A 12,697-nucleotide genomic window follows, 5' to 3' on the forward strand; every position below is an offset into this window, starting at 1 on the left:
AAGAATAGTCAAGCCAATTACAATGCATAGGTTCCCATATATGTAACACGAGTCACAGCTAGTTGCAAATCAATAATAAGACCTGCAAGTTACCAATGGTTTATGGAAATGGAATGCCCCACGCTGCCCCAACGCACGTTTTTCTTTTGCTTTCTCAAGGGGAGGTAGCACAACCTCTTGAGAAAGCAATTTGCGACTAGCTATGACTTGTGTTACATATGTGGAAACCTGTGCATCGTGATTGGCTTGATTAATCTTGATAACATTCATGAATTCTGCATAATTTGTAGAATACCTACTCATTCTTACCTCTCTGCGTTACTATATGCGCTGAACACTTTCATAAGCTGTAAAGAATCTTGAGCTAGTTTTCACTTGTTACTCATCACCTTGACATATTACCTTATATCCCTTGTAGATTGTGAGCCCTCGCGTGCAGGGTCCTCTCTCCTCCTGTACCAGTTGTGACTTGTATTGTTAAAGATTATTGTACCTGTTTTTATTATGTATACCCCTCCTCACATGTAAAGTGCCATGGAATAAATGGCGCTATAATAATAAATAATAATGATAATAATAATAATAATATTACTTGGTGATTTTGGTCCAATAGAGGATACTTTTGATGGATTGGAACACTCCCCTTGTACTTGTTCCTCCTTTGCTGCAAGACCTATTGTTTTGTAACGTTATTTGATGTTTTATGTATCTTATCTAATAAACTTTATCTTCTATTCTAATTTTGTAGCTCATGGCAACTCCATTGCTTCTTTGTAATTAGTAGTACTCCACGTTATTATGTCTTTCATAATTTTCTATTTGGTAAAAAGACATTACATTGATTAAATTCCTGACCCCATAGGCTCATAATGTGCATTTTGAACATGTGGCATGTGTGAGTTTTTCAGAGAGCTGTCAATGACACCGGCTACTGCAATTCATGTTAATACGTCCACAGGGGCATTATAACATGTAGAGAGGGACGGCTATTCTGGGAAAACTAACCCACCATCAACTAGTCAAAAGGTTCATTTGCATGAGAAAAGCTGAGTTTCTAAATACTGTTTTTAAACATGTGCTTAGGTGATTAAGGGTGTAAAGGGCTTGTTAAGAAGGTAATTTAGCATTACATATACAAATGCTGGTGGATTGGAAGACTTGGGGAACATTACAGGTTCCTTTTAAAAATGTCCGTTCACAATGATTGTGCAGAGTAAATGGACCTGAAAGGGGTTGTACTATGAGCAAAGTACATATTAATTAGTAGATCTTGGAATAAAAGAAATTCCACAATTGGATGTATTTAAAAATGTTCTGTGTTGTGAAAATCTTATTTATGTGCCCCTGCTGTGTACTGTACAATGGCTGTGTCTGACCCATGGATCTTAAATTTCTGAATAATATGTGCATCTGTAGTCAAAGGAACATCAAGCTGCTTGGAGATGGTCTGATAACTTTTACCTTTAACATGTTTGTCTATAATTTTCTTTCTAATCTCCTGAGACAACTCTTTCCTTCGCTTCCTCTGGTCCATGTTGAGTGTGATACACACCATGTCACCAAACAGCACAGTGAGTATCTGTAGCCCTATATAGAGGCCCACTCACTGATTCCAAGATTGTAGACTATTATTATTATGACAGGCGTCCACAGGTCTTGAAGGATTGATTTATGTACCAACAGCAGCTAAATACAGAAATGTCCAGCCAGGGAACAGTTTTTGAGGATAAGTAGGAGGAGGAGTGCTCAGTCAGAAGGCTAATGAATACAAATTTAAAAAAACTGACCGTCACATCCAAACATAGACTAAGTGTGAACAGGTGCTGAACCTAGAGTCAACAACTCGTATACAGTCAAATAAATAAGGCAGCCCACTTATGCCTGTCCTAATAATGGTGTAAATGGTCTCTGTTCCTCCTCTTCTTCTTCATGTTCCACCACCTCATCAATCATCGCCTGAAGTTTTGTTTTTCTAAGAGGCATAGAAATGGGATAGTAATGCTGATGATGGCGTCATCAGCACTGTCCATGTTTGTGGAGTATTCAAAGCGCAACATGTCCCACATGGAGGCCAACTTGCTGGTCGTGAAGTGATGTTGTTCAGCAGAGCCACTCACTCATGCATGCAGCAGCTCAAAGTTCAGTATTTCCTGTTGCTGCTCACACAGTTTCTCCAGCATGAGCAAAGTGGGGTTCCAGCTTATGGGTACATCACATATGAGGTGGTGAGTGGGAAGGCAGAAGTGAAGCTGCAGCGCAGACAGGTGAGCAGCATCAGAGTGAGAATGATGAAAGCAAGCACAGACTGCCTGCAGTTTCAGTAGCAGTTCTGACATACTGTGTATTTTTTAAGGAAGCTTTGCACCACCAAATTGAGCACTAGGCAAGGGATGTTTATCAAACCAGCTAGGCCCAGAGCTGCTCTGAGATTTTGCCCATTAGTGCGCAGCACCAGGCCAGGTTTGAGGTTTAACGGAACCAGCCACATATCTGTCTTTTCTTTGATTCCATTCCCCATCTAAGCTACTATGCAGTGTTTGTTTTTTCTCACAAACAGATGAGTTTCAGATCGGCCTGCTGTAGTTTAACCCTGGCTGTGCTGAAGTTGGTGGTGCAGGTGTTATGCTGACCGGATGATGATGAGGCAACAAGGACAGAGGTTTGGGTTCATATACCATAGATTTTAATGAACTGAGTTTCACACCAACAGAGCAAAAGAGGAGAGAGATAATGTGGAAACACAGTGCGCTAGTTCACATAGCAATATAGCATTTTTTATTTTCTCATCTTTTTTGTGGCAGCAAGTTTTCTTGCACCCACAGATTTTGTGAAAAGAACTAACAATTTCATATAAGGGTTTAAGGCTCTTAGTTTGGGTCATAACACCTGCTGTCTTGTGAGCTCACAAGCTATATGCCACAACCAGTGGTGACTACATTAGGAACACATACATGCTTGGTAAATCTAAGTGTGCATATTTTTGGAGACATAAGGTGGAATAGATATATGGTCATCTAAAGGAGGTTTACTGAAAAGTGAAGTGGCAATTTTATGTAATTCAATAAATATTTTACATGCCGGCTTTGATAACACTCCTTAGTAGGGATGATCGGACTCGTACAAGTTCAGGATCGCCTGACTCGACAAAACTTTTACCCAAAGTTCAGATTGAGTACCAGAACTGTACCGGAACTTGAACCCGAAACCCACAAAAATTAATGGGTACCCGAACCTTGGATTTGGCAAATCAATCTCTCCGTCCCTCTCCCGGAGCTCCCAAATTGTAAAATGGACTTCCAGGAAAAGTTTGTGTTCGGAGTTCAGCATGGACACTAGGATACTTTACAGTTCAAGTTTGCTCATCTCTACACTTTGGGCATCTTATAATGTACATGGATTATGTTAAATTTTCATTGTTTGGCAACAGTTTTAATACAAGTGCTCAATTTTACAGAAATTTCAACATAAAATGAAAGATGCAAATATTCTCGTATATTAGAAATCTTTTATTTTATATATATATATATATATATATATATATAATTATGTACAAAAATGCAGTATAAAATACACATGACAATACAGAAAGCATCCATGAAAATATGGATATATTGGCAGTAAAAGACTTAAATACAAGCAAACATTCTGCAAGAAATTTACTACATGTCACAGACAAATCCAAAGTTGTGTCAAAGTTTAAGATTGAAAGAATATATCACAAATCCCAAGACTTTGATAGATCATTTCCTGATCTGATTACTCTGAAGACGCTCAGACCGGCAATGTAGAGCTCTTTTTTTTATTTTTAACAAGGTGTACGACAGATGAAGATTTTTTTTTCATTATTAGGACAGCTGTCTTCAAAATTGTCTCTCTATAACTTCTAATGTCTTCTAACGAATAGATAACTGAATCTTAAGAATTAAAATGTGTTATATAAAACTAATACCTCTAATGGAAGCAGAAATATTCTCCTCTCCCATTTTTTTATTGTTAGGATGATTATTTTATTAGCAAATATGATTGTACATATGTATATTTTTTAGTGCTGCCCTCAGTTTTAGGATTAGACTTTCACAGAAAATTCCAAGGTTATTTTTATATTCTGAAACTGGCATAAATATAAAACTTTCCAATGAAACCTTGTAAGGATGGGTGATGCATGACTGTGTAAACTACAACTTTTTAGGAGGGTTTTGGAGAATTTCTGCTCCAAAACTTAGCAAAAAGACTTAGTGTGAATTACACACTAAACCTGTGTTCACAAATATCTGTTCATCTGTTCATTGTTGTGAGTCTGATGCAACTTTATGGATCACTACTGATGGCTTAAACTGTGGTAAATATACTTTAGTTGTCATTAACGTTTTTTCACCATTTTCTCCCAAAATGTGACCAAACTTTCGAACATATGTTTGGCGCAGCGACACGTGCTATTCAAATGGAGGCAAACCCCTTGCAAACAACAGAATCACTTGCCCAATCAGTTTTCTCCCAGTGTTTTAGTTAAATACTGGATGTAAACTACAACAAATATGTGCTGGAGACCTTAGAGATTTGGGACTTCAGCACGCTTATGACCCCGTGTCCATTGTGCGTAGGACATCTAATCTAAAATCAAACTAACAAAGAAATCAGAGCACAAAAGAGAGACAAATATTTCCCTAAGCAGATATAAAGCAATGCCCCTCTTATGTTTGTGCTATCATCTTATTATTATTCATTTGATCTAATTAAATGTGATATACAAGGGGCTTGTTATTTGCGAAAAACGTGGATTAGCTGAAAAAATTTGACGCTGATGATTCCATATTATTTTTCCAATATTTCCCATCTGTTGGGTCCATTGACTCCAAAACACATTAGATTTTCTGTAAATCACCAGGTGTTTTCAAACAAAAAATATAATGTGCATTGACAGCTTAAGGGTAAGCGAAGAAGAAGAGGGGTAAGCAAGAAGAATTTCTCAACACGTCTAGTGAATGTTTTAACCAATTGATCAGATCATTATTGCTCTGAAATGACTGTTTCTCACAAAAGACTAGTATGCGTTAATATTTATGGCCTAACCTTAGGATAGGTCATCAATGTCTGATCACTTGGGGTGAGACACCCGGCTCCTCCATGGATCACCTATCCTCAGTGTTGGTGGCGACCAGAACTGCTCAGTTACAGAGCTGCACATCACAACACCGTCACCTGTATAGTGGCCGTGGCGGGTACAGCACATCCAAAGCTATTCAAATCAATAGTGGGTGCATAAGAAGTACTTGGCCATGGTCACTATTCCGTGGACGGAGCTGTGCAGTGCACCTTGGTGACTAAGCAGTTTTGGTGGACACCGGGAGCAGCTGATAGACGGTGGTGCAGGGTGTCGCACCCCTACTGATCAGACATTGATCACTTATTCTAAGGATAGACCATCAATGGTAAAGTAGTGGTCAACCTCTTTAACTATTTAAAAAATCTTAATCAATTTTCCAGAATACAGTCTTTCATTTTGAGTATGATAACATGCATCCATTGATATGGCTAAATGTGCAAATAAAAGCGAAGTAAAAAAGGAAAAGGCATATATGCCAAGAATGGAGAAATCATAAGCTGTTCAAAAATACTCTGCAATTTGTCTTTGTGAATACATTCATCTCTTCTAACATTGGCACAGGCATTTTAGAGCATGCCAAACCACGTTCTTACAACTTCAATAGAAACAAGTAAGTACCTTCATTGACTATAAAAATCATTTGACCCTGTTCTACTTTTGGTTTCTACACAGACATAAAAGAATTGTTTTCATCTATTCGGATGATTCTTACAGTCTTATATCTAGTTTTGATGCATTTCTGACACAAGGTTCAGTCTGATAATAAAATATTTAGTCTGATTAGACGCCGTGATTGAAATAATCAGGTTTACATGTTTGGGTAGGAACTAATTAATTATCTTCTTCGGACGCACAGTTGATTGTCTCCAGACAATATGGCTTGTAGCATTTCTTTACTGTCATCCACTGAAGCAAGCAAAATGATTGTAGACAGTTACATTCAGCTGTGGTGCCTATTAAAAACAGAAAAAATGATGATACACCTCCGTTACTTTGAGATATAATGATTATACACCATTTATTGCACTTACACTGTAAACTTTTTTTCCCCAGAGAAACATCTAAGGTAGGAAGTATATTATTCAGCAGGTAGAAAACAATCCTTTTTTTGACAGTGTCTGGTTCACGTGAATTGCACCACTGTGGTACAGCACATAAAAAGGTTTTGTTTTGGGCAAAAATGACTCCGTAGGCAGAATTTACTACAGTGTTGTTTTAGATTACAAACACATTAAAGTCAATCTCAAGGTAAACATTAAAAAATATATGTTTTTTTGTAAGATAGTGTCCCAGAATGTAATAGCTCTGTTCTTTTAGATATTTCAGATAAAAGTTAGCAAACTTTTAGTTTATTGCTAAAGGGTTGTTCTTAACTTCTCTGCATTCCTGAACAAATAAAAAGAATGTCAGCAAGTTTTTGCTACCTCATCTGTGAGCAGCAAAATGTAGCAAAAGAGATGCTGAATCCAACGTTGTATCACTTAGAATACTGGGTGCAGCGGTTCTCACGCAATCAGAGCTTTTAGATTTAGAATGAAGCAGAGCTGAGAAAGCGAACCCCGCCCACACCAGGCTCTAAGTGTACAAAATCCAAAGTTAGTGAGCTGCTTAGTTCCAGGACTAGTCTGGCAATGATAATCTCTTAGTAATAAATCTTTCACAGTTAGTAAACGACAGCATGTACTTTGACAAGTGACACATCCCTGAATTCGGTGTTTCAGCCTCTATCTCCTGCTGTCTTCAGATTACATAGCAAAAACCTGCTGACAGATACTCTTTAACAATTTTGACTTTTTCCTCTGTAGCATCAGAAGAGCACAATGGCACTGAAGTTGATCTGTCCATCCAGCTTCAAAACAGCACTTGTAAGCTCTAACAAAGAGCTTGTCAGCGCTCTACTCCTTGCCTAACAAACCGGCCACTACTGCAGTCTACACTAGGAAACGAGCACTACAAAATTAAATTAAAAATGTCTCTGTTCTTGAAGGAATTTTAATAACAAGTAAAATATCAAGTTGCTTGTTAAGCACTTTGCAATTTTCCTAATTTATGAAGATGAGACAAGCCCTTTAAAGGGGTTGTCCAGGACAATTTTGTTTTTACTGTGGGCCTAAAAACTAACATGCAAGTTTTTGCTAACTACCTGCCTTACAGCGGTCACCAACCACTCCTGTTGGCGATTCAGCTGATTCACATCAACAGATCAGCTCATTCTCTTCCGGGCTGGTCTGTCGAGGGGGCGTAACTGCCAACACCAAGTCAATTGATAGGTGGCTCCCTGCAATTAGGCAAATATTGGCGTCAATAGTGATTGGTGCCCAGCACAATAGGCAGGTAGTTTACAACTACCTGCTTGTTGGTTCTTCGGGACATAGTAAAAAATTTAAATAGTCCCGGATAACCCCTTTAAAGGGTTTATCCAACCTTTTACATTTGTTGCCATAAAGATATCCAAAATATATCATAAATATAAGGGATCTCAAAGTGTAAAAATAAGTATCCCCATCATAATAAAAAAAGAATAAGTAACTGGGTGAGTTATGAGCATATACAACCTAAAAAAGGTTACAGAGAATCCAAAAACATCACTCAAAAGAGGTGTAGATAAAGATAAAATAAATGTTATTCAAAAGTAATACACATAACAAAAGACATGAATCCAGGGTTAACATGATATATGTGAGAGGGATCAAATAGAGGAAATAATCAAGTAAGAGTGAGTGGTAGAGCGGAATGAGGTCAGGCTGCGGGTAGTAATAGTAATAATAGTAATAGTGTTTTTTGATTATGATGGGGATACTGATTTTTATAAGTCTTTTTTAGTGTGTATTACTTTTGAATACAATTTATTTTGGCATTTTACATTTGGTGGCCTTTCCTAAGGATAGGCCAACAATATTATATTGGTGGTGCTCCTACTCTAGTCTCATCACTGAATTCGACAGTTACATATAGTTGCATTGAACTAGATGAACTGATGAAAACATTAAACCTAAAGAATTATGCACAATGTTAGTAAGATCAGTTGGGGCTTACTTTGCAAGTAAAACAATTTTTTTCATGTATACATTTTTACAGTAACAGCTACCATCGTCTCACCTTCTAGTGTCCATGTTTATTTGCACTGAAGAAATGGCAACTTGCTCACAGTGGAAAAAGTTTTTCAACCACCAGCATTTTTCAACCATCTCGGGCAAACCTATAAAATAATTGCAATTGATTGTTAAAAGGCTTCTCTTTCTAAGAGAAACATGCATTTATGTAGACAATAAACTGTCCCTTTCAGAGAAATATTGCATATAAAGTAGAGCTCCATTTTTTTAAATAATTTTCCTTGGGTGGGGGAGGAGGAGACAACCTTCGGTGCTAATTAATGCATCTTTATAACTTTCAGCTTATGTTTTTATACACTCACATCTCCTGAATACATATAGAATTGAGCACAACATTCTACCTGTTTGCAGCCACCACTAGAGGGAGTGCAGGAGCTGACTGTATACTGACTACATTGAACTTTACATTTGCACAGTTTATACAGTGTGTTCACTAGTGAAAAATCTAGCTTTTCAGTTGTTAAAAAAAAGTAAATATATTTTAAAAAAGGGTTCTAATGAATATTCAACTAGAATCTCTTAGTTTGAGGAAGTACAATACATTATAGTAGTGCAACGTATTGTCATTGCATAACTTATCTTCTTATTAGAGTTTCAATGTTGCTGTGATTTCCATCTTTGATGAAAGTACTAATGCTATAATTTGCCTAAAACTGACTCACAATCACCAAGATTAGACTCTTCTTGTAAGTGTATATTTATGGGCACATTCATGTCCATGTTACCGAAATAAGGACGGATGTACATATCAGGTTGTTTTTGTGGTTTGGGTATGTGTGTAGCAGCATAAGTTCTTTGGTTTTGATTTACTCAAATGCAAAATGTACAGTTGGTCATGTATTTTACATTCAGAAGACAGTACATAATGTAATAAACAGATGAATAGCAAGTAAATACCAGGCTGAGGTTTCTCCAGGTCCACCGGAAGTCCTGAGTCTGAACTACTGGAGGACACACTTGACTCTGAGTTCAGCCGCACTGCACGAAGAAAATATTATTGAACAATTTTTGCACAAAATGTAGTAGAAGTTTTCGATTTCTTTGGAGAAACTTCAGAAAGACATCTATTATTTAGATGCTTACCTCTGTAGAACTGATTTTTCGCTAAGAGGCAACCAGCTGATGGAACAGATGCCATAGTCCCAATTCAGGCAATAGTAGTATCAAGAACGGTACAAAATGCAGCTAAACTGTACCTGAGAGACAAAACAAGAACAAAAACAATTATATTTAATTACAAAACAGCACAAGTCAGAACAGACTGCATTTTAAAAACATCAAACACCAAAAGAAAAGTGACAAAGCAGGGCCCGTGCGAGCTGCGCAGTGCACAGATGGTTTTGGGCCATTTGAGAAATTTTCAGCATTAAAACTTAAATATCTACAAATGAACGTAATGAAGACGCACGTATTAGAGGAACGAAACGATCGGGAATCATGTAAAAATGCAGGCAACTTTTAAACAACAGATACATTTATTTATGAGCCCCTACTTTACCTTCTGCGGAGATTCCTCTGCTGAGTTATAAATGTGATTGATATTCCATATGAGATAAAAGTCTGTTTAGCATTCAGAGATCAGCGCGCTATATGTTAAATGATCTGCCTGTTGCATGTACTTGTCCTTGGATTCGGAAGCTCAGAGCTTGTTGCTCTCTGGTTTCTCAGGGACGGTTTATATAAAGAGCCCCGCAGCAGGGAGTGTAATGCAATTTGAGCTCATAGAAACATTGCCAATTTGTGGGAGGGTTCTCAGAACACTGCGTGCAAAATCAGTTATTTAGCACTGACTTGTGTAATAAAGAAGGAGAACAGACTGAGACATATTCACAGAAGTGACATATAGCGGACTACTACAAGGTTATGGCTGGAGAATATGATTCTGCTTAATTCCCAATTCTGTAATCCAGCCGCAAAACAAAATCCCATGAAACTGCAGCTGTGTAGTTGACTTCTCCTTGCCCCAAATCTTCATTGTTTGTGCTCAGATGACTCTTCTCTACTTCATCACTAATGGTTAAAGTTTCTAATTTTTAATGAGAACCTTGCTGCTTCTCACTAAAAATCCAATATGATCTTTTAAGATTGGATGGATTTTTATTTTTTTGTTTTAAATGAGCATTACAATGATATACGGGATGTAGCCTTCATATATACAGTAGATCATACTAGCATTGTACCCATTACTAATACAGTCCCTGAAAAAATAATTTTTAATCTGTGTGCTAAAGCCGGGGTTTCGGTGCACCCTTGGCATGACCAAGAGCTCAATGAACCATTACAATCCCTAATTTTACATGTTTGGGGCCTCCTCCGTTTCTGGTTGATGGTGCTCACTTCCCAGAGGAAATGTATGTCGCCGTTTTTACACTTGAAAAATACACCGATTTGGGATTGATACATGTTATTGCAATAAAAGCCTTCAACCTAACCACATAAAAATAATTTTATTCCAGCAGCGCAGCCTACTATAAACATGAATCATCCACTGTCATAGGCGGATTATAATGATGATTAGTCCCTCCGGTGGTGGTAAATGAAATATTCGGGCCAATCTGGCCATGGGTCCCCCCTGGAGCCCTGGGCCTTGGGAGGTAAAAGAGATCACCTTGATTATAATATTTTGTGCACCACCATTTTCAGCACTAATCACCTGATATTGAGGCTTTCTGAAGCCCCATTTCCAGCAATAGAGACTGACAGGGTATCTAAATTGGAGCTCCTCTTCACTGTGATGTGAACCAGCCAGCACTGAGTGGAAAGTATAATAAATTCAGGGTGGGGGATGGGAGAGATTACATTGTATTAGAATGAACTGAGGGTGGGTTGTGGGAGAGAGGACATGGTATAATGAATTGAGGGTGTGGGGCATGTAAATATAATGAATTGGAGAGCAATGTAATTACTGTATTTTTCGGACTATAAGACACAGCGGACCATAAGATACACCTAGGTTTTAGAGGAGTAAATTAGGAGAAAAAATTGAAGTTAAAATGTCATCAATTCTTTGTGTAGTATCCCCTATCCTGGTATATATGGTCCCCTCATCACCATCCTAATACACATGGCCCCTCATTCCTACCCTGGTATGCATTGATCCCTCATTCCTATCCTGGTATGCATGACCCTATCATTCCTATCCTGGTATGCATGGCCCCCTCATCCCTATCCTGGTATGCATGCCCCCCTCATCCCTATCCTGGTATGCATGCCCCCCTCATCCCTATCCTGGTATGCATGGCCCCCTCATCCCTATCCTGGTATGTATGGACCCATCACCTCTATCCTGGTATGCATGGTCCCATCCCTATCCTGGTATGCAGGGCCCCATCCCTATTCTTGTATGCAGGGCCCTATCCCTATTCTGGCATGATTTCCCCCCAAACTGGTCCTGGCTTGCATGGCCCCATCGTTATAATTGCCCCCAGCCCATCCTCGTCCTGATATGCATGGCCCCACCCTTATAATTGGCCTCCACCCTCATCACCATCCTGGTATGCATGATCCGATAAGAAAACATTAAAAAAAACAAAACATTACACTCACCTACCCAGCGCTCCTTCGCAGTGTCCTGCTCCTGTGCCAGCAACTGCTCTATGCTTGTAAGCAGTGCATGACAGGGACGTAATGCGCTGCTCACAAGCAGAGCAAGCTGCCAGAATACTCACCGGGATCTGTGCGCACAAAGAGCAGTGAGTATTCATTCCTCTTCTGTAGCGCGCAGTGTAAGGAACAGGCTTACTGCTGCTGCCAGAGGTCATGTGTGCCTCTACTTAAGAGAAATGAATATTCATGAATTCATAATGACCAACGTTATGTTTGGAGGAAAAAGGAAGACAATGGGAAACCTAAGAACACCATCCCAACTGTGAAACACGGGGGTGGTAGCATCATGTTGTGGGGTTGTTTTGCTGCAGGACGGACTGGTGCACTTCACAAAATAGATGGCATCATGAGAAAAGAAGATTAGGTGGCAATACTAAAGCAACATCTTAAGCCATCAGCCAGGATGTTAAAGCTTGGGTGGAAATGGGTTTTCCAAATGGACAGCATTGTACCCTGAGCTGGAGGGTGAGGTGTTGGATTCTCAGTGGAAACCCCAGCCTCCTGGCCTCCAGGAAGGTTATTTGTGCCACCAAATCTGTGCTGTAAAATAATTGGGAAACATCACAACTCTGTGCTTGCTGGTGATTCAGGTGGTAAGGCAACCGCCGACCTCCTTTCTCGGCATTTTTGGTTGCCAGGGTTGTATTGGGATGTGGTTGAAGAAGTAGCTGCTTGTAGTATCTGCGCACATTCTAAAGTATCGCATACCCATCCTTCTGGTACCTTTCTTCCACTACCTATTCCTAGTAGACCATGGGCACACTTGTCCATGGATTTTATTACTGACCTACTGGTATCTGCAGGTAAGACTTTGGTTTTAGTGATTGTAGATAGGTTCAGTAAAATGGTTCATTTTGTCACAATACCGGCTCTT

At 38.9% G+C, this 12,697-nt stretch overlaps 1 protein-coding gene across 1 annotated transcript; it reads right to left on the reverse strand.

Annotated features, from left to right (window-relative positions):
• Nucleotides 1-3,516: 3,516 nt before the first annotated feature.
• Nucleotides 3,517-9,883, reverse strand: PPDPFL (pancreatic progenitor cell differentiation and proliferation factor like). The gene is made up of 5 exons (XM_077267709.1): nucleotides 9,716-9,883; nucleotides 9,301-9,413; nucleotides 9,115-9,195; nucleotides 8,204-8,303; nucleotides 3,517-6,057 (listed from the first exon to the last, which is right to left on the reverse strand). Exons 2-5 carry the CDS (start codon nucleotides 9,353-9,355, stop codon nucleotides 6,045-6,047), a joined length of 249 nt encoding a protein of 82 aa, XP_077123824.1. The 5' UTR covers nucleotides 9,356-9,413; nucleotides 9,716-9,883; the 3' UTR covers nucleotides 3,517-6,044.
• Between the last annotated feature and the right edge of the window lie 2,814 nt (nucleotides 9,884-12,697).

Source organism: Ranitomeya variabilis, chromosome 6 (genome assembly GCF_051348905.1).
Source record: "Ranitomeya variabilis isolate aRanVar5 chromosome 6, aRanVar5.hap1, whole genome shotgun sequence".
NCBI classification, from domain to species: domain Eukaryota; kingdom Metazoa; phylum Chordata; class Amphibia; order Anura; family Dendrobatidae; genus Ranitomeya; species Ranitomeya variabilis.

Coding starts and splice junctions, on each gene's coding strand:
- PPDPFL (XM_077267709.1), bottom strand. CDS start 9,355: ATGGCATCTGTTCCATCAGCTGGTTGCCTCTTAGCGAAAAATCAGTTC. Junction 9,196..9,300: donor GAAAAATCAGTTCTACAGAG/GTAAGCATCTAA, acceptor TTCTTCGTGCAG/TGCGGCTGAACTCAGAGTCA. Junction 8,304..9,114: donor CCTGGAGAAACCTCAGCCTG/GTATTTACTTGC, acceptor ATTATTTTATAG/GTTTGCCCGAGATGGTTGAA.